Source organism: Vulpes lagopus, chromosome 8 (genome assembly GCF_018345385.1).
Source record: "Vulpes lagopus strain Blue_001 chromosome 8, ASM1834538v1, whole genome shotgun sequence".
Lineage (NCBI taxonomy): Eukaryota > Metazoa > Chordata > Mammalia > Carnivora > Canidae > Vulpes > Vulpes lagopus.
In genome coordinates, this window is record NC_054831.1 from 17,331,691 (window position 1) to 17,354,342 (window position 22,652).

The following is a 22,652-nucleotide window of genomic DNA, read 5'->3' on the forward strand; positions in this document are numbered from 1 at the left end:
CCAGACAATATCACAGAATGAGGGGAATAGAGAGAAAATGGTGCGTTTGTTTTGGGTCATGATATCTAGTAGGCAGGGTCAGGACTGGAGCCTCTTTTGACAGGCAGTACCAGTGAACCATGAGCATGGATGAGACCATCCAAAAGCCTGAAGATACAAGTGCCAAGGGTGGAAGTCTAGGATCACCAAGGTTTAAGGGGTGTAAAGGAGGGGAACCGCTGAAAGAGCCTAAGAAACTATCAGAAAGGCAGTGGCCAACAAGAGAACTGAGGGACAGGAAGGCTGCCAGGAGTATGGCCAGATAGTGGCTACGTTATTACCCAGAAGTATTCAAGTCTGTCATCTAGAAGCCACTGATGATCAGAGTGGCTCATGCAGTGGTGGCAAAAGTCAGCTCACCGTGGACTTCTGACTCCTGCTGGGACTATGTCTCCTGCTCACCAAGGGAACAGGATCCCCAACAGGCTATACTACACCCCTCCACCCTCCACCTCCCCCTTCTCTTGAGCTGGGCTTCTAAATATGCAGGAGGGACATAAGGTGCCACTATCTACACCAGTCTCTCAAAAGCATGCAGGAGAGAAGAGGGTTTGTTTGAAGGTTACCTTTGCAGCTTTAGTAAAAGTAGCAGCATTGTAGTCCCCACCCATTCGTAACACATCCTCAGTGCAATAGTAGAACTCCGAAAAGCCATAGAATTCACTGTTCTGGAAGTGAATCGGGGGCTGGTAGACCCCGTTGAGAGAGGTCTGTGTCTCATTCGTTTTATTCATGAAAGGCTGGATGGTCTCTCGACACAGGTCAAAATCTCCTGTTCCCCGGAGGTACATGGTCTGTCCGTTTTGTTGGATTTCATCTTTGATGTCTAGGGGTAGGCAGGGGTCCAAGAATGGAGTATCAGGAGCCAGACCAGTCTGTTTCCCCAGGAGCCTACAAAACAAAGAGAAACTTGATTTGAGACTGACAGAAAATTGTTCTGAAAAAGTAGCTGCAAGTCAGTGTTTCTCAAGACATTCTGTGAACCATGCAAGGTATTCTGTGGGAAAACAAAAGGGTTCTGGGATGATGAAGTTAGGGAAACAGGTTCTTGAGCCCCTCTTGAAGATTTCCATCCATCCACATGTGTGTACAGCAGACACTGTAATGGGGTCCAGTGAGACAGCTACCTGGGCAGACTACCAGTGCTTTCTGTACCCTGCCATGTGGTCTGGTGCGCTCAGCCTGAGTGAGTTTATGGTTCCTAAGTTCCTCTTGGTTTCAAGTTCACCGCAACTGAATGCCCACCAACTGTCCTTTCCAATCCTGTTCTGCCACTAGAGCTTGTGGGTTTCATTATAGAGATGAAATGTGACTGTGGAAAGAAGTAACTGGCCCTGCCCAAGCCAGGCTAGATGCTTTAGATAGAGGCAAGTTGCCTGAAAACTACTGTCAAATTTAGTAGGTTTAAAAAAATTGGGAAAACCTAGAACTGGTATCAAACTGCTTTACAAATGTTTGTTAAGCCCTTTGTAGTCATTAAAGAGCCAAAATGACACTGAGATGAGCAGGTGCAGTGCATGCCAGAGATATGACAGGTGTAGTCTAAGAAAAGACATCAGAGTCCAGAGCAAAAGACTGGCAAATGAAAACATAAAACAAAATGCCTGCCATTTGATTCTATTTTTGAATCTCTGTTTCAACTAATTTTTAAAAATTAACCCACTATTGATCCCTGGTCTAAAAAGTGTTTAAATATTAGTATCAGTCACTCAATTGACAAGTTGTTTATTCCTAAGATCAGGGTAACTAAACATGCACTTGAATGTAATAAACTAAGGTCTTTGCCATTAATTAAAAACAATTTTTGGGGTGCCTCGGTGGCTCAGTCAGTTAAGTGTCTGCCTTGGCTCAGATCACGATCCCAGGGTCCCGGGAATTGAGCCCCACGTTGGGCTCCCTGCTTCTCCCTCTCCGGCTCTCCCTGCTTGTGCCATCAAATAAATAAAATCTTTAAAAAAATTATTCTTAAAACTCAATTGCTACTTATAGCAAAGAGATAACTATGCATTTCAAAGCTCAATTTATGACATATGTAAAAAGTGATGACTAATGTGTATAATTATTATTATTTTTTTAAAGATTTATTTATTTATGATAGAGAAAGAGAGAGAGAGAGAGAGGGAGGCAGAGACACAGGAGGAGGGAGAAGCAGGCTCTATGCCGAGAGCCCGACGCAGAACTCGATCCCGGGACTTCAGGATTGCGCCCTGGGCCAAAGGCAGGCGCTAACCCGCTGAGCTACCCAGGGATCCCCATAATGTGTATAATTACTATTGAAAGTCCAAGATAAGATGTCTGGGTGACTCAATCAGTTAAGTGACTTTTTTTTTTTTTTTTTTTTAAGATTTTATTTATTTATTCATGAGAGACAGAGAGAGAGAGAGAGAGAGGCAGAGCCACAGGCAGAGGGAGAAGCAGGTTCCATGCAGGGAGCCTGACATGGGACTCGATCCCAGGTCTCCAGGATCAGGCAGGCCCTGGGCTGAAGGCGGTGCTAAACCGCTAAGCCACCCAGGATGCCCTGTAAATAAAATCTTAAAAAAGAAAAAAAAAAAAAAAAAGTCCAAGACTTGTCAAATGTACTTCAACACTGTTTTTAGTTGTCCCACATCTTAAGAAGGACCACACAACTGTCCATTATACAAGCTTCTTGACATTAAAACCTATTATTAAAAATTAGCATTGCTGGTTTTCTCCAAAGTTCTAATTCAAACATCACTTACAAAATATTTCTATTTAATAAGACTATTATAAAAAATAACTATACCAGAATGTCCTATATAATATACCACGTTTAAAAGAAACTTTGGGACTACCAATCTCTTAACACCGTTCAATTAATGTCTGGAGCAGAAAAGAGTAAGTTTTTATTGCTTTTCCTATTCACATATGTGAATTTCTGGGAAATGTGGTACAAAATGGCTCTGACCTGGTCTTTCTTAAAGGTCAGGCCTCCAAAGGTTTGTTAAGATTAAATTGATCTAGGAACCACATACTACCATTTATCTCTATTAATTGGCATTTTTTATATAACCCTAGATTTCAGATATTTTTATTCATCCAACAGCTCTGCTTTACTTATGGACCAATTTTAAATAAATAATTCCTATATACTTAAACTTACAAATTAAAATTGATTAAAGTATTGCTTTTATTTGTTCTATATGCTTTCTATACCAGAATTCTTTTATAAACTCATTTTTATTTTTTAGGCAGGTAAATCAGGGCAGTTTTATTTATGATGGCAAGGTACAAAACTCCATGACTTGGTGCATGGGTGAGATAAAGACTGAGCCCCGGCCCTCTGCTTCTCCTTGGGATTCCTGGGGGCAAACTTCTCCTGCACTGTCTTCCATATATCTTTATTTGTTTCCTTAAACTCTTCCAGGGTGCCTGTGCACAGGATCAGCTTATACTCTTCCATGGACAGGCTGCTGAAGCTCATATCTCTGGGGCAAGAATATTGGTGTTTGTAATAGTTTGAATGGAGTCATGGCTAAGCTCTCATACATCTGACCACAGGCCTCATGCTCTGCAATCTGGGTGTTCTCTCCCTCCTGAAGGGCCTGTGCTACCTGGTGCTGCAGGTAAGCACAAAAGTCTCGGCCCTGTTCTCGTCCACCGGCAAGTCCTCACAGAGCTCAAGGAAATGCTGGCAGCAGTTGGTCGCCATTTTGGGCTCCCCAGAGACTCATTTTTAAAAGTTTCACTGCTAAAAATGTTTGAAATCACTAACTTAGACTTCTAGATCCTCTTTCTCTTGAATAACTTTTTTCTCTATGGTCTTATCCAATAAATAACTGTATAGGCTGGTTTTCCAGACCACCACCAGAATATCACATAATTCACTTCAATCATCAATAATTCGATCATCACTTACCGCAGGCCTCCAGGACATGTGCAGTAGCCTGCGTGCTGATTTTCCCCAGGACTCTGCAATGTGAAATACACCACCCAGGGCTCAAAATTATTTCAATATGCTAACAGTGAAATTTCTAATCCAGGGAGGTGTGGGTCTGAGAGAGAGAGAGAGACAGAGATCTGCCTTCAGAACCTGAAAAGAATTGAGGAACAAAGGTAGAATCGTGGTGTCCTTTCATTTCTCAACTGGCAGGGGAGTCAAAGCTGACAATGCTGATGTATTTCTGCTGCTTGAGGTTTCCCTGCTTTGCCCTGAGAGGTTTTCTATGAGGAAAGACCTAGGTCTGAAAGCAAATGCTGAGAAGTGGAAGGTGCTTTACCTGTTCTTTTGAACTGTGCTGGCAAATATTCGGTCTTCATATCTCTGTCGAGCAGCATTGCCACCAAACCCAAGAAATGTGGCCACATAGACTCGGTATACATGCTCAGTTTGGTGAACATCACATCCCAAGTTAAATTCAGCTAACAAGTTCTTAGCTACTTCTTCCTGCATATGCAAGGATAAAAAAACTTTAGTATTTTAAGCAATACAAAAACAATTACCTTCTGTGAAAAAGAATGATCTAAAATGATTCTCATCCAAAAGCAGCAAAAATTTCTGCTTCTGCATTTCCCAAGGACCCTTCAAAACATCCCTCTGAATTCAACAGCACAGTTGTGACTTAAAAAATTCCAGATGGGCTGCACATCTGTGATACTACTACTTTTTGTAAAGGGAAGTTAGCAAAATAGTTCACATCCTCCAGTCTAGTAAACCTACTGGTGGAAGCCTATGCTTTAGAAATAATTCTAAACATCGAAAAGTCTCTATACACAAAGATGACTTCTGTGTTCTATGAGAGAAGAAACTGGGTGTCATCTAAATCTGTAACTCCAGGATGCCTGAGTGGCTGCATTCAGGTCAGGTCATGATATCAGGGTCCTGGGATCAAGCCCCACTTCAGGCTCCCTGCTCAGTGGGGAGTCTGCTTCTCCCTCTGCCCCTCCCCCTTGCTCACATGCTCTCTCAAATAAATAAAATCTTAAAAAAATGTTTTAAAAAGATTAAAAAAAATCTACAACTCCAAGGAGTTTTTAGTTAATTATGGTAATCATTAGTTTATGGAGGAACATGCTTATGCATTGTTAAACAAGGGACACAAAATTATATAAACAGTAAGATTACAACAAACATATTTAAAAAAAACTGTAAGTAGGGGAAAAAAATGAATGAAAAGAAATATACCAAAACGCTAACAATGATTTTTTTCTTTTTTGGATGATGCACCATGGAAAATTTTTAACTCTCATTTTTCAGTATTCTTTTCTAAACTCACTTTCTATGTATTTTTTACTTTGACTTGAGGGCGAAAACATGACTTTTAACAAAGAGTATAATAGTTTCTAGAACCACGTCTGGATGAGATGCAGGACACATAAAGCATTTAACTTACAAGCATTTTTGTAAAGCACTTAATAAATATGCCAATAACATTTAGTGAGTGAACACTAGGTGGCTGGCAGTACATCAGATACATTATATGCACTATTTCATTTCAGCCTTTTAAAAACTCTGTGTGAAAGGTACTTGCATTCACATTTATAGATGAAGAACCTACCTCAAAGAAGTTAAGTGATGTGTGTAAGGTCACATAGCTAGTGGGGCCAGCGTGATGATGGAGCCCAGACTTTTTTAACCACTATACCATGCTAGGGAAAAGTGTAGGAAATCAGGCTTTGATAGTAATTTACAGCTAGATGGGAAAAAGAGTCATAAAGACTTGCAGCAATTCAGGAATGCATCTGGAAACCTTTCTGGTGCTTACAAGGCTGCCCGGCCTACTGGGAAACCACAGGCAGTGACAGGGAGCCCCGAAGGGCATGGAGAAAACAGAGAAAAGTCAAGTTCAGAAATATGCAAGCAGTGCATACAAACCTCAAACCTTTCCAGAAAAGTCAAAAGCTGTCTGAGCCTTAAAAAAACCCAGTACCTTCCCTAACTATAACTTAAGAAATACGATGCCATTACATTAAGTATTACAATATCTGGTGAGAAGTGACTGAAGAGAAAATACAAACAAAAATTCGAGCATGTGACTGACATTTATACCACACAGAAACTCTCAGTTCAAAAAACAAACCAGCTGACTTCAATGAACAAACACAAACGGCTTAGCGGAGGTTTACGTGGCTTCCTCCTGACTCCGTTCTCCTGGGTTGGGAAGCTGGGGCCTCAGCAAGCACAGTAAAGATGTGTTCAGACTCAGAAAACAAAACAAAAATGGATGGAGACATGTTAAAGGAAAACCAAACCAAATGGAAGAAAATTTGCACGGATAGTAACCTGCTGTGAGGAGGCAAAGCTTACAGTTTTGGGAACTTCGTACGCTATCTGAGTTGACACGCCTCCCATGTCCAGAATACCGGCTGTCCTTTTACGGAGGATAGCTTCCCTGCTTTCGCTACCAGGAATGTTAACCTCCACAACTGCCTCCTCATCTGGGAAGAACAAGAAACATCCATTGGAACAGAACCAATCCAGAAAATGCGGATCTTCTGAAGAGTCTTGTTTTCATGGTACTTTCAAGCCCACCTAGGCCCAACTCAGCTTAGTCCTCCTGCCTAAAGTCAAGTTCATGGTGGGAAAGAGCAGCTCCTTTCTCTACGCTACACACTTAGCTATGTCACAAAACGTAGCTCCTGGGGTCCCTGGCTGGCTCAGTCAGTTAAGCATCTGCCTTCAGCGCAGGTCATGATCTCAGGGCCCTGGGATGGTGCCCCACATTGGGCTCCCTGCTCAGTAGGGAGCCTGCTTCTCCCTCTGCTTCTGCCCCCCAGTCATGCTCTCTCTCTCTCAAATAAATAAAATCTTAAAAAACAAAACCAAAACTTAGCTCCTTTTTTGTCCTTTGGGATTAGACAGAACAGTTATTATTTCCAGTCAAAAATATCGGTTGGAAACATGATACTTACCATCTTCAATATGCTCGAATCGTCCAAGGACAAAATTAATGCCAATCCAAGCATATACACCTATAGACATTTCATAGGGGGGAGAAGAATAAAGTCTTAAGATACTCTGTACAACTCTTATTGATGCAGTACATGCAAACAACTCATTTACTTTACTCCCTGACAATGTGCAAAAACATTATCGGAAATAACAAATCCCTCCGATATATTGTTTTTCTAGTGGCTTTCCTAGAACTCCTTAAAATTCAGTTTCCTGTCACTTACATAGCTAAAAACAAGATTCCCCCGATGCTAGTTTTTGTTTCAGACAGTTCTGAAATAATGGAGTAATTTTGCTTTATGAAGTTAAACCTACCACCTGCAAGGTTGAAAAAACAAAACTCCAACTCTTCCAGTTCCTTCGTCTCTCATTTTTCACTCAGTAGCCAAGCCTCATTCCCCTTTTACACTTGCTCTATCCAGTCTCTACCCACTTCACGTCTTACACCTTGATTTAAGCTGTCACAGAGACCTAGTTGATCTTGCCCACCTCCTTCACTCCAACGCACGCTATTCTCTGCGACTGGACTGACCTGTAGAACAAGGCCAAACTCCACCGCCTGACAATTCAAGACCTCTCCAAATTTTTGTTTTTATTGAATAAATCGGACATGTAACATTGTGCATATTTAAGGTGTATAGTGTGTTACACCTGTGATTTAAGGTGCCCTTATACTGATACTTGTCACATCACAGTTACAGTACAATATTACTATCTATACTAATTATACTGCCCAGTAGAATTCTACCATGAACTTGACTTTAGGCAGGAGGCTTATTTATTACTAGTTATAAGTTTGTACCCTTAAACATCATCAATCTTATCACACACACCCCAATTCCCTGGTAGCCACCATTTTACTATTTTTTTTTATAGGTTTGACTTTTTCAGATTCCACAAATAAGTGATATCAAATGGTACTTTCTTTCTGACTTATCTCACTTATGTGCTTAAGGTTCACCCATTTTGTCACAAATAGCAGGATATCCTCCTTTCTCATGGCTGAATAATATTCCATGGTATGTATGCATCTGATCTTTTTTTAACAATTAATCCACTAATGGGCATTTGGGTTGTTTCTATGTCTCAGCTCTTGTAACTAAAGCTATGGTAAAGTAAACATGGGACCGCAGACATTGTGATGAAATCCTGTTTTTGTTTTATTTGGGTACATACCCAGAAGTGGAACGACTGGACTATATGGTACACCTAGTTCCGAATTTTTGAGGAACTTCCACATTGTTTACCATAGTGCCTGTACAATTTACACTCCCACCTACAACACGTTAAGAGTTACCCTTTCACCACATTCTTGCCAGCACCTGCTATCTTGTCTTCTTGATGACAGCCATTCTAACAGGTATGAGATGAAATCTCACTGTGGTTTTGACTTGCATTTCGTTAATGATTAGTGATGCTGAGCATCTTTTCATGTACTATTGGCCTTTTTGATATCCTATCTGGAAAAGGTCTATTTAGTTTAGTTTTCTTTTTAAAGATTTATTTGAGAGAGCCAGTGGGCATGGGGGGGAGGGCAAAGGGAAGAGAAAGAGAATCTCAAGCAGATTTCCTGCTGAGCACGGACTTGATGTGGGGCTCTCACGACCCTGAGATCATGATGAGCTGAAACCAAGAGTCTGACACTCAACCAACTAAGCTACCCAGGCACATTAGTTTTTAATCAAATTGTTAATTTTTTGTTATTAAGTTGTAGGAGATCTTCACATATTTTGGATATTAACATCCATCCAATATACAGCTTACAAAAATTCTCTCCCATTCTTGGTAAATTCAATCTCTTTACATTAAGATGATTACTGGTATGTGGGGATATACCACTGTCATTTTGTGTTTTGCCTTCTGGTTAGGTTGTTATCTCCCTTGTTTTCTTCCTTCTCTTTATGTCTATCTTTAAAGTTTGTGGTTTTCCATGGTTTCCACAATTTCCTTAGTCCCACAATTTCCTTAGTCTCCCCTTTGTTTTGTGTCTCTCTACTCTGATATTTGCTTTGTGGTTACCATGAGGTTTGCATAAAACAGCTCATAGATAAAAGTCTTTTGTCTACTGATAGCAATTTATCTTTGTTCACCTATAAAGTTTCCATCCTTTTATATTTTTGATGTCACATATTATCTTTGTATGCTGTGATGCTGTGACCAAGTCGCAGTAGCTAGAGGTATTTTTAATGCTCTTTCTCCTTTAACCTTATACTTCAATATATTATTATAAAAAAATTGGTTTTTCTGACTCTATTATCACCTTAATCAGACTTCTGTGCACCTTCATCTTTTCATTTCAGCTTGAAAGCTCCTTATAACATTCCTTGTAAGCTGTCTGGAGGTGGTGAACTCCCTTGCATTCTGTTTGTCTGGGAAAGCCTTTATTTTGCCTTTATATCCAAAGGGAATCTTTGCCAGAGAGAGTATTCTCGACTTGCAATTTGTATTTTTCAATATTTTAAAATGTCATTCCACTCTCTCCTGGCCTATAGAGTTTCTATTTTTTTTTTTAATGAAGAAGTATCTTTTCTTTTCAAGATTTTTTATTTATTAGAGACACACACACACACAGAGGGAGGGAGGGAGAGAGAGACACAGGCAGAGGGAGAAGCATGCTCCACGCAGGGAGCCTGACATGGGACTCGATCCCAGGTCTCCAGGATCAGGCCCTGGGCGGCGCTAAACCGCTAAGCCACCGGGGCTGCCCGCCTATAGAGTTTCTGCTGAGAAATCTGCTGATTGCCTGATGAGACTTGCTTTGTAGGGTAATATCTTTCCCTCAACCCCTGCTTCCTTCAAAATAATTTATCACTGACTTTTGACAATTTTAATGTAATGTGTCTCAGAGATGGTCTTTTTGCACTGAGATAAAGGTGGTCCATCAGCTTTATAGACTTATGTATCCAATTCCTTCCCTGGATTTGGAAGTTTTCTATGAGCTCTTTAAATACTCTGCTCCTTGCTCTCTTCTCCTTCTGGGATACCCTCTAATCTTATGTTGGTTCTTCTAATGGAGTCTGATAGTTCTCAGAGGGCTTCTTCACTTTTTAAAAATCTTAGTTCTCACTCCTCTTCTATGGGAAATATTTCTATATTTCTATCCTCAAGCTTGCTTATTCTCTCCATCTGCTTTATTTCCAATGCTTCTTCATCTCATGTCTTGAATTTTTCAGCTCCAAAATGTTTGAATTTTTAGAATTTTAATCTCTTTGGTAATGTACTCCTTCTGTTCATTAATTTTATTGCTGAGATCACTGTATTTGCTTGAGTTTTCTTATAGCTCACTGAATTTCTTCATAATAGCTATTGTGAATTCTTCACCAGTTAGATTTAAATATTCCATGTTTTGGGGCTCTATTATTGGAAAATTGCCATATTAACCTGATTTTTCAGTGTTTGATAAAAAGTGTTCTATTGCATTTCAAATAGTGAACACCCTTCTTATTTAGGTAAGTCTTTTTTACTTTGATTCTAATAGTTCAACAGGTTACTAATTTTAAAAAAGGCTGACTACAGTGTTGGTGGAGGTGTGTGCTTAGTACTTGGGGCTTTGAATGTGCTCATAGCCTAGTAGGGGATCTTCAAAATGGGGGTGGTCCCAGAGGTCCATGGATGATCCTCTTGCCAAAATCCTGGGGCAGACAGAAGGAAATACATTCCTTCAGTTCTCTGTGCTGTCCTCCTCTTCCTTCCCTCCTCTCAGTCACTGTGATCTCAGAGAGAACAGCAGGCCCTGGCATGTGCTGTTGGGTAAATCCCTAACTCACAACTTTCATCCTTCCAGAGATTAGAATAGTCCTCCATTAGAAAAATTGTGTTGGACTACTGCTGCCCCGGCTACCACCTGCCTGGCTCCATAGTTTCCTCTGAGGTTCAAGCCACCAATTTTGAGAGGATGGATCTGTTGGGTACCCTATCTAGAGTGTTTTTTTCTGGGTCACGGGTGTTTTATTAGTTTAAATCAAATGGGAGACAAATAAGGAACAACTCACGCTGCCAACGTCACAAAGACTGTTCAACTTTTCACATTACTACCACCTTTCAAAAGGGCTATAATTTGCTCAAACTAACATATTTTTGTTCCTCTGTCCATAGAACAGCTTTTCTAACTGATGCTGACTTGAATCATTTCCTGTTTAGAAGGTACTTCCTACTGCTCTCTTAAAGCCCCACCCTGGCCATGCTCCAGCATGCTTATAACTATCCCTAGGGGCATAGTTCAAATGTCACTTGTTTCATGACATCCCTAGCAAGAAAAAAAAGCTCAAACTCCCATGATCCTTTTTCCTTTCCTTCCTTATGGCACCAAAGACTCTACCTCATATGGCAGCTGTGTTCCTCCCTTGTCTGTAAATAACTCAATGGCAGTATCTAAATTTCACCCAGTTTTTATTTTCACAGAGAGGGTATCTGCTAAAATGATAGGTGACTTTGAAATAAATGCTTTTGGTCACCATTTCTAGCAAGCTATTCCCCAAATAATATCTCACTGACTTGTCATTTCATTCTCAAGTAGAATCAGTTATTTGAAAACAGAAATAATATTTTCTCAGTGTATCAAAGTCAAGAATAGTAAGTAAATCAACAGAAGACTCCAATAATGCAGTAATCATAATTCCAGGAAGCTATATAACTTAGGCAAGGAACACAAACCTTTTGTATCAAAATTAATCCAATGTATGTTTCCTAAATACGGTAAACACAAACTGAGCTATTTTTTTTAATGGCTTAATGTTTGGATAATAAAGACCAGTCATATAAGAAACTAATTTTGCTATTTAAAAATAATATTTCAAGGCTATGATTTCCTAATTTTTAAGATACAAAAAGTAATTTAGTGAAGCATACACTGGGAAAAATGGGGGGGGGGGGGCTTTAAAGGAATAACTTCCCAAATTTCAAGTTGAAGACCAATATACCAACCTTCTTGTTTCCCTGAAATTACTTCTGCATGAGAGTCAGAAAATAGAAAGTCAAAGTGCACGGGGATATCAGTCAGAAGGTCTTCCAGGATGGCTTTCTGCTGGCTGTAAGACAACCCCAAAATTGGCATATCAAAATATGTGCTAAATTTTTCTGTTTTAAAAAAAGAAAATACAAAATAAAACAAAACAAAAACTATGGCTCCAGTATATCCTATACGAAAACAGTAAATTTCAAAACCAAAGGAATTCACTGAATAAAACTTTATTTTAGGAATTTCATGAGTTGTGTGAATTCTGTGATTCCTAGATGTATAACTACAACCGCAATCCTTAAATTAATGACACAGAAAATGAGTTTTTTTATGACAACTTTATAGTTTCTAGTTTACTGTTTACTTTGTAGTTTATTATTTATAGTAATAAACAAATACATTAAGAGATTTTGGTGAGTTTTGGCTAAGAGAATAGTTTTGGTACTATCTTGAATTTGAAGAAAGAATTTTTAATGTCTTCCTTTTGGTGATAATAATAGAAGAGGAGGAGGAGAAGGAAAAGGGACAGGAAGAGGAAGGGGGGGAAATAAACCACCACCACCACCACCACCACCACCACGGCCATCCAGGCCTGGCCTGCCCTCTGGAGGATCACCTTTCAGGAAGGATTCTCATTCCAGCTGTGCAGAGAATGTAGAGAGGCGTTTCTTTGTGCTTTGCCCGTGGTATGTGCTCTGCAGCAAAGCTCAAAAGTGGAGAAATGTAATCACTGACTTTCTCCGGAGAGGTAGCAAATTCTGAAATGCCTATCGAAAAAGGACACTTCCATTAACAAGTAGACAGTTAATAAGTTATGTTTCTTCAACATGGCTAAATTGAGAGAAATTCAAGTTACAAACCACACTTTCCTAGTTTTTCCTGTATCCCTCTTAGCAAGAACTTCCACAGTCTTTTTGAACAGTAGTGGTATTAAATGTTCAGGCTTATGCTCTCGGTCTCCAAAGAAATGAGAACCATTTGAGCAACTACGTGTCAGACACTGGGATCAATTGCACATGAGCACATGCACCTGCCTTCAAGAACATGTTCCCATTTTGCTCAGGCAAGCTCACTCATTCCTATGACTGCCGCCACCACCTTTGTGTCTCAGATCTCCAAATCTCATCAGCAGCTACCAGGCCTTGTTCCCAAACTCCAGATCAGTATGTGGTAACTGTCCACTAGACATGACAATGTACTTGTCCTCACCAACCCTCAAACTCAACATATACACATACAAATCTGAGCTCAACTTCCACAGCAAATCTGTTCTTACTGCTTCTTACCACCATCACTAGCCAATCAGTGACCACCGTCACTAGCCAACCAGCAACCCAAGCTAGGATTCTGGATAAAATCCTCTCTCCAATATGTGCTCTGAGTGTCATTAATCGCCTCTCCCTGGTTCCTCTCACATTTCATTTTTCTTCCTCCTTTCTGGCAGTCTGATGCAACATATCCTACCCTCCAGTCTTGGTGATCCCTCGACCATTCCCACACAAATGGTGTCTTCAGGACTTCACATTTTAGATGTCCAAACATTTCTCATTTCACAGATTAGGAAACTGTGGATCCAGAAAGTTAAGTGATTTGTCAGAGCAATCAGCAGAAAATGGACCAAAAGCCAGATTTTTTTTTTTTTACTCCACAAACAATACTGTTTTGATAGACACCAAACCCCAACCTACCCAGAATCTATTAAGTAAGGAAATTATTCTAGAGCTTTGTTGAAATGCTACACATGAGAGTCCCGGCTTCATGACTGAGGAGTGCTATAAAAAGGTACTTGAATTTCTATTTCAAATACTTTCTGTAGCATAAGAAAGAACCATGTTAAACCTGATTTTAATGAGTTTCTGGTGTATACCTTGGGATGATGTCCCAAAAGACAACTCCAAGGCATGAAAGATTTTATCTTATTTAATAACTAATGGAAGCTGGTATGTGAAGCTAGATGAAATACAATGTGCTTTATAGAATTTTATTTTTCAATCTTCTGGTGAATTTTTAATTTAATCAACATGACTTTAATCCTGAAAATGTTTCTACATTTTGAATACATCAAAATTGAAGGAATGAGGGGGCACCTGCATGGCTCAGTGGTTGAGCGTCTGCCTTCAGCAGCTCAGGTTGTGATCCTGGGGTCCATACTGGGATCAAGTCTCACATGAGGCTCCCCAGAGGGAGCCTGTTTCTGTCTCTGCCTCTGTCTCTCATGAACAAATAAAATCTTTAAAAAAATTTTTAAGGGGATCCCTGGGTGGCGCAGTGGTTTGGCGCCTGCCTTTGGCCCAGGGCGCGATCCTGGAGACCCGGGATCGAATCCCACGTCGGGCTCCCGGTGCATGGAGCCTGCTTCTCCCTCTGCCTGTGTCTCTGCCTCTCTCTATCTCTCTGTGACTATCATAAATAAATAAAAAAAAAAAATTAAAAAAAAAATTTTTAAGGAATGGAATAGAAAACTAAAAATCCAAAGTCATTCACTAAGACTTCTAGAAAAAAATAATTTTTGTTCATGGAAATGTACTCTAATATCAAAATAATGCTTACATGAGAGATTCAGATTAATTCCCTCTCTTTAACCTGAGAAATGAGGTAGAGGTTCTGGATTTTCTGAGCAATATGCTAGTGCCCAGCTGCCCAAGCATCAAAGAATAATCAACTTGCTAAGGGTTTTCTGAAGAAGGAAGTGGGCCCTAAATTATTCAATGAAGAATGGGGAGGACTCAAAGAGCCCGTAGTCTATGTCATTAGGAACAATTTTATGAGGACAGGTATTTTATCATATTAAAACTGAACCACCTTTTCATTTACATATTTGAAATAGATAAGTGATTTTTTTTAATAAACATTCTCTAATATTTTACAAGATAAATTCCTTGAGTTGTTTGGGTTTAATATTTTACCATTTAACACCCTAGCAAGATGAAATAAAAGTGCTTAATCTCTATGAGGATCTGTGGTCCACTGTTTTATTTATTTTTTTAAGTTTATTATTTTAGTAATCTCTGCACCCAACATGGGGCTTGAACTCATGACCTTGAGATCAAGAGTCACAAGCTCTTCCAACTGAGCCAGCCAGACACCCAGGTGGTCCACTGTTTAAATCAGTGATTATTAACTATCAAGACATAAAATATCTATTCAAGGTACTCCTGGACACCTTCCGATTCTAATACTTCTTACAGAATGGCAATGCCAATGGAAATAATGTATGTACAGAAAAAGGCTGAGAACCACTGACTTAAATTGTTTAATGGAGAAAGCCAATCCCAATTTTACACAACACACTGTTTTAGAAACTGTGACATCTTTAAAAACTTGACATGATAACATCAGCTCTTTTAAGTTCTGCAGTCATTCTTATTTAATAATAATCTAGATGATTAGAAATATATTGGGAGGAGATGCCTGGGTAGATTAGTCAGTTAAGTGTATGACTCTTGATTTGGGCTCAGGTCATAAGATTGAGCCCTGCATTGGGCTCTGTGCTCAGCATGGAGTCTGCTCGAGATTCTCTCTCCCTCTGCCCCTCCCCCTACTCACACACATGCTCCCTCTCAAGTAAATAAATAAAATTTTTTTAAATAACAATTTATTTTTAATTTTTTTAAATTTTTATTTATTTATGATAGTCACAGAGAGAGAGAGAGAGAGAGAGAGAGAGAGAGAGGCAGAGACATAGGCAGAGGGAGAAGTAGGCTCCATGCACCGGGAGCCCGATGTGGGATTCGATCCCGGGTCTCCAGGATCGTGCCCTGGGCCAAAGGCAGGCTCCAAACCGCTGGGCCACCCAGGGATCCCCTTTTTTAAAAAAGGAAATATACTGGAGCACTTTAAAATAAATTTTTTTTAAAGATTTTATTTATTCATGAGAGACAGAGAGAGAGAGAGAGAGAGAGAGAAAGGCAGAGACACAGGTAGAGGGAGAAGCAGGCTCCATGCAGGGAGCCCAACGTGGAACTTGATCCCGGGTCTCCAGGATCACAACCTGGGCCGAAGGTAGCGCTAAACCACTGAGCCACCTGGGCTGCCCATATTGGAGCACTTTTTAAAAATGCGGCAAAAAAGATAATAACAATGTTTTATTTTTTTTAATTTTTTATTTATTTATTTATTTATTTATTTATTTATTTTTTAAATTTCAATTTTATTTTATTTTATTTTTCAAATTTTTTATTTATTTATTTTATTTTTTATTTATGATAGTCACAGAGAGAGAAAGAGAGGCAGAGACACAGGCGGAGGGAGAAGCAGGCTCCATGCACCGGGAGCCTGATGTGGGATTCGATCCCGGGTCTCCAGGATCGCGCCCTGGGCCAAAGGCAGGCGCCAAACCGCTGCGCCACCCAGGGATCCCTTTCTTCTTATTTTTTAATAACAATGTTTTAGAGTCCAGATCTAAGAATTATCTGAATTACCCTGTTGTTAGGGATAGAGATCAACGACTACCAAATAGGAGGAAAAAAAAATCTCTCCATAATGAATGTCAACTAGCAAACACCTGAGTAGACACATGAGTAAGGCACTGTGATAAATGCTGCAGGACACAAGACAGACATGGTTTTGGCTATTTTACAAGGAGTTAGTCGCCTCGTGTGGGGTGGAGAAAGGAGGGGGAAGAAAGTGAAACGATGATCAGGTCCTGGCATGAGCTCTGGACAAGGGCAATGGCTATGGGCAAAGTGGAGGGGAAGGACATGAAAACCTGACAGAGAATAAAGGACAGAACCTGGTTACCAATCGATATTTATCCTTTACATACCGGGTTTTATTTTCATAACCACTGGTTTTCGGTTTTTATCCCTCATTTGTCTGATATCCAACAGATCATGAGGATTGCCGTTGTGCCTTGGCCAGCAATAGACGAATATTCGAGACCCACTACTACCACAGTCCACCACGATACCGTAGTTCACATTGGGGTTATTGGTGTCTGTCGCTTCAATGTCAGTAACTCGTGCCAAGTACCTTGTTTAGAAAAATGAACACATGCTTTATCTGAGACAGAGAATATTGCCCAAACCTTAAAAGAGCAAAAGCAATAAATAACCACCAAGTCAGTGAATTCTAAGCTGATCCACTATCACATTTTTACAACTGCCAAATGATTAAAGAGTCAAAAGAAAACAAAACAATTGATAGTGATAAAGATAATCCAAATGAGATACATAATCATTCCTTTTAAGAAGTTCAAAGAAGTTCTGAGAAGCAAAACTATTCCCAAATGACTGACATTCACTGAAAAATCAGCTTAACAGATATCACAGGAGAAGCTTATGTTTAAATACTCTTACAATGTGGATTTGGTGGCTAATGATTAAACAGTTTCAAACAGTTTAATTTCGCATGCCACGCTGTAGTCAGTACAGATTCCTACAGCTACATGCTCCTCAAATTCCAACCTAATCCCCAAAGTCTTGAAGCTGTAAAATTGAAGGCATGGCACCCCATCTACAAATGATTTTTTCTCTTACCTTTGAAACTTCTTGTCTCTGGATAGCCGCCCATACTTATTTCGGATTATAACAACAGAAAAGTATAAAAGCGAAACAGCAGCAGCCAGAATGCTAATAACAATAATCTGGCGTAAATTGGTATTCAGAATTCGCGGACACCCCACTGGAGAGATGCTAAAATGCCAGGAAGCAGGAAATAGACAGGAGATGCCAATCCTAAAATTCCAATAAAACAGATTTTAAAGCAAACTGCTCCCAAGAGGACTTTCCTCACCTAAATTGATCTCAAAGTAAGACATCTGGCTGGGGCCACTCATTCCCCTGCTGGGAGGTATCTGTATGCCAGCATCTTCCTTATTGCTATTTTGCTATTTTACTCAGTATAAGACTACATGAATGAGAAATACACCCTGATGGTTATGACATGTCTATGTTTTTCCACCTTTCCTGACAATAGTATGTAGATTATTATTCATACCCTGCTTTGCTCAAAAAAAAAAAAAAAAAGAGAGAGAGGACAGAGACGAGTAAATTCAATGTAATAAATCTATAAATCTATAATGAACTCAGGTTTCAGGGTGATGAAACCAAAAAAACAATTCAGTACAAGGAAATACATGTAATAAGAAAGGCCCTGTAAAGGTTGCCCAGTGGCCAAAACCTTGTCCATTAGATTAGAAACATAAAAACAGCTCAGGAGGAGTAAGACTTTTTTCAACATTGAATTTCAAGGCAAATTTCTCCCTGATGATTCAGTGAGAAAATGGGAGAAAATCAGGATCTTTAATAACATCCCCAGAATAAAGGCACAAAGTGAGTTTTGCATGTCCTGTGTTTTTGGGATTATTCCTGAGACATTTTAACAAATAAACACTTTTCTTCTGTTTATGCCAGGAATAACGGATTACTGTGGGGCTTAAAAAAACAAAAAAACAAAATTTGCTACTTTTAGAGTAGATGTTAAAGTTTTGTGGTTAATTTCTACGTTCTTCCCTTTAAAGGGTGCTTCCTGGACTAAAATACCTCACAGAAAGGGGAGATATCCTGCTAACCAATGGCGTTCACTTGTAGTTTCTAGTCTCCATGTGGGTTCTTGGGCCACTTCCACAGAGGCTGCCATCCCCTGCCCACACCTCTGAGGCTTACAGTTATCTTGCAGCTAGTACAGCCTCTCACAGATTCCCACACACGTGCCCTTCACAGTAAACTACTTTAAAAGCCCCATAGAATCTATCTGGCACAACTACTTTCTGTAACAGGCACCCCAATGAGGCCTGGAAGAACAAAGGTATTAAACACAAGTGTAGCATAACTTTGAACCCTTTTCACTTGGAACCTAGATTTTTTTTTTTCCTTTCAATATCTGTTTCTGTGGCACCAAAATCTTGGGTTTTACAAGTGCCAGTGATTAGACACCATCACTCACCTCCCCATGCTGACGGGTCAGAGACCAGGCAACGTTCTAGGAGTCAGTCCTCATATACCATTACAGACATAATGGGGTCCTCCTGGAGTTACAGACCTCCTGTTCCAGAAAGTGAGAAAAGTCACTAAGATGGCACAATTCAAAAAGACATCTATGTTCTTTTACAAAGTATGCTGTTGTTGTTGTTGTTTTTTAAAGATTTTATTTATTTATTTATTCATGAGAGAGAGAGAGAGAGAGAGAGAGAGGCAGAGACACAGGAAGAGGGAGAAGCAGGTTCTATGCAGGAAGCCCAGTGTGGGACTCAATCCCAGGACCCAAGGATCATGCTGAGCCGAACGAAGGCAGATGCTCAACTGCTGAGCCACCCAGGTGTCCCCCAAGTACGTGTTTAAATCCAACCACACAAAATCTGGTGCATGATCCTTGCAGTGAAGCTGTCATAAGGATTTATCTTGAGCAACACACTTCTCAGTCAATTTCACATTGTCAGGGATATAGGCCTAAATCAAAAGAGATCCTAACAGTCTAGTGCTAGCTAGTGGTAGCTATCTAAAAGCCATCAGTACCAAAATACCAGGTCATCAAGGAGGTACTGAATTAAGGAAGACTAGGGGTAGAAGTAGGAGGTAGGCAGGGGTAGGAGGTATGATTCACTCAACAGCAATCTGAAATACTGACTCATCTGATAAAGGTCTGTTAGACCTCTCTTATGCACAAAGTACCATGCAAGTTACTATGTTCCTAGTCAGCTCTGGTGTTCTCACAGCTACTGCATCTCACTCCTCCAGCCCCGAGGCCTCAAATCACAAAGCAAACAAGGGACAACTGGGGCTTAAGCCAGGGCCTTCTGATCTACCGGATCCAAAGACTGACATCGTCCTTGGTATTGCTGCTTTACCTCTTCCAGGCATCTCAAGACAGCTGTTTCCCTTTGCTGGCTTCCTGGCCTTTGAACAGATCCTTCTCAGGACTCCCTTCCTCCACCCTACATCTACTTCCTAAAGGCCTGTCTGCTCCCCCATGCCCTGAGCTTCTTCCTGGCTTGGCTCTGCTCTCTCCCAACTCTGACTCTGCTCCTGGTCAACCTCACTGATGGTTTCAATTAACAGATCACTGAAAAACTTCTTTCCCCATTCCAGGCTTCTGAGCTACAGATACAGAGATCTTCAAGCACCTACCAATACCTCCATCTGAGCACTGCATGAAAACCATTTCTAAAACCACACGCTTATATCACAGTCTTTGCTCCCTTCTCCCTCATCCTGTCTCGCTTTGCAGTCTCAGTCTCAATTCCACCAAGCTGCTCAAACCAGAAGCAAGGGAGCCAGGCCTGATCCCTTGTTCTTCTTCACTTTCCACAGTCAGTTTGTTACAGACTCCTCCTCCCATTTTTTTAAACCTGTTTATCTAAAATCTCTTCCTCTTCTCAACTCTTGCCTAGCCTATCAGAATAGCAGTCTAATAAGTTAGTCTCCTACCTGCAGGATCAACCCAGTGGCTCTCCAATTCTTTATCTAATACCTTCAGGCACAGATTCTTCACCTGAAGTTGACACTCACCCAGTCCCTGCTCAGGTCTGTGATCCTGTCGCTCTCCTACTTGAAATCCTTCAGTGGCTTCCACTGCCAAAGGCTTTACTCTGACTCTTGTGGCCCATAGGACCTCACCACCTGTCACTGTTCTGATCTCATCATCCACTTTCCCTTTTCACCCCATACCAGCCATACTGGCGCCCTGGCTATCTTCAAACATGCCAGGTGCTGTCTGGATTCCGGGCCTCTGAACGTGCTACTCCCTCTGTTTAGAAATCACCTGTGCAACTCACTTTCTCACTACCCCCCTCCAGGTTTTTATTCACTGTCACTGTCTAGGGAGGCCCTCCCTGGCCACCCAATCTATCATTGCAAGCTGTCCCCTCCACCTATCTCTTTTCTTTATTTTTTTTTCCCTTAGCTTTTACTTATTTATTAAATAGTTATATAGACCTTATTATGTGCCAGGCCCTGGTTACTCACAAATATTAATTTATTCCTCTTGATGACCCTAGGGTAGACACTATTTGTATAGCGTTTTACAGATGAGGCAGAGAGCCTAAGTAACTTGCCTAAGGCCATGCAGCCAACAAAAAAGTATCATATACAAAAAAGCGGAGATTCTAGCATGAAAACCCATACTATTATCCTTGTCCTCTAACATGCTGTGTATGTGTGTGTGTGTGTATGTTTGCATTTCTCTTGCTCATGTGTCAAGCTCCACAAGGGGCCATATTTCTGTCTGCTTGGTTGACTGCTGCATTCCCAGTACCAAAAAACCCCTAGGAAAGTGTCTCGCAAAAAGTCAACTGGGAGCCAAAAAGGTTAAGAATTTATACACTAGAGTGATCTTTCCAAAACAACCGGGAATCCTGACACCTCCTCACCTCCCAACTTTTCTTTCTCTTTTCTTTTCTTTCTTTCTCTTTTCTTTCTTCTTTCTTTCTTTCTCTCTTTCTTTCTTCTTTCTTTCTTTCTTTCTTTCTTTCTTTCTTTCTTTCTTTCAAGATTTTATTTCTTTATTTGAGAGAGAGAGCTCAAGCTCAAACAGGGGTAGGGTAGGAGCAGAGGGAAAGGGACAAGCTGACTCTACTCTCAGCACAGAGCCCAATGTGAGGCTTGATCCCATGACCCTGAGATGATGACCTGAGCTGAAATCAAGTCGGATACTTAACAGACTGAGCCACCCAAGCACCCCATTTTTTTCCACCTCCCAACTTTTCTCTCCCACTCAGGAAGAAGTCCTAACTCCTCAGGGTAATAAAGGAGGGCTCTCATGGTCTTTTAGTCTTGTGCTGTTCAATAGGGTAGCCATTGCATATGTGGCTATTTAAAGCAATTAAAAAGAAAAATGCAGTTCCGCAGTTGCACTAGCCACATTTCAAGTACTCAACAGCCACCTGGAGCTTCTGCATTAGACAACACTGATCCTGTCCCGGTCTTTCTAGTCCTATCCCGACAGACTAGACAGATATGTACCCTATGCTTTAGCCATACTAAATACAAGCAGCGAGTCACTGAAATGCCGCACATTCCTCTGCCTTTTTAGAATGCCTCTCTTTCAGGTCCATCTGTTGGTGTATTCCTATGTATTCCCTGTGACACAAGTCAGGCGCAATTCTTCTGTGAAAGCATCCCTAGTCCTCATGTCCCCAGAGTGTTTGCTCATCACAGTAGTTGGCTACAGGATTATACTGGTAGTTGACTTATTACATGGCAAGCCTCTCATTGGCAGAGGCAGCCTCTTAGGCTTCTGTTTCCCCAGTGACCAGTGCCTGTCACAGGAGTGATGAGCAAGCACTGTCTGCTTCATGGATGGCTGGGAATAGGAGATATAAAGATGAATCAGGTATGGATCCAGCTCTGAAATAAGTTCTGTCTCTCTCTCTCTCTCTCTTTTTTTAAGATTTTATTTATTCATGAGAGACACAGAAAGAGAGAGAGGCAGAGACACAGGCAGAAGGAGAAGCAGGCTCCCTGCAGGGAGCCCAATGCAGGACTTGATCCTGGGACTCCAGGATCACGCCCTGGGCTGAAGGCAGGCGTCCCCTGAAATCAGTTATAATGCAGTACAGGGGATAAAACACACACGCACACACACACTCACACACTTACAGTAAAAAGTATTAAAAATGCCTACCTGACAAAGAGGGAAAATCACTTTAATTAGTTCAGGTTTCAAAATGGTATCCTTATTGTACCATGTACCAAGAACTTGGGACAAATGATACCGTAATTTAAAAATTTACACAAAAAAGAAAAAGATGTCAATTACTGAGATGTTTAAAAGAATTTTCAGATGTTTTTATCAAGTAGTTATCTT

The 22,652-nt window shown here is 40.6% G+C and overlaps 1 protein-coding gene and 1 pseudogene across 3 annotated transcripts in view; both read right to left on the minus strand.

Moving 5' to 3' along the window:
- Window positions 1-22,652, minus strand: part of ENTPD4 (ectonucleoside triphosphate diphosphohydrolase 4) — a 35,899-nt gene that overhangs the window by 7,988 nt on the left and 5,259 nt on the right. Inside the window, exons 2-11 of one of the 3 annotated variants that reach the window (XM_041766755.1) lie at window positions 18,795-18,893; window positions 17,387-17,584; window positions 16,675-16,880; window positions 12,526-12,676; window positions 11,876-11,979; window positions 6,913-6,972; window positions 6,308-6,438; window positions 6,127-6,201; window positions 4,281-4,447; window positions 606-930 (exon numbers count right to left, since the gene is read on the minus strand). In XM_041766755.1, the coding sequence (XP_041622689.1) occupies window positions 606-930; window positions 4,281-4,447; window positions 6,127-6,201; window positions 6,308-6,438; window positions 6,913-6,972; window positions 11,876-11,979; window positions 12,526-12,676; window positions 16,675-16,880; window positions 17,387-17,584; window positions 18,795-18,802 (1,425 nt within the window). In that variant the 5' untranslated portion in view covers window positions 18,803-18,893. Of the gene's footprint in view, window positions 1-605; window positions 931-4,280; window positions 4,448-6,126; window positions 6,202-6,283; window positions 6,439-6,912; window positions 6,973-11,875; window positions 11,980-12,525; window positions 12,677-16,674; window positions 16,881-17,386; window positions 17,585-18,794; window positions 18,894-22,652 lie in introns of all 3 variants that reach the window. The other 2 variants (XM_041766757.1, XM_041766756.1) reach the window with 2 other exon arrangements.
- LOC121496948 lies at window positions 3,272-3,958 on the minus strand (annotated as a pseudogene).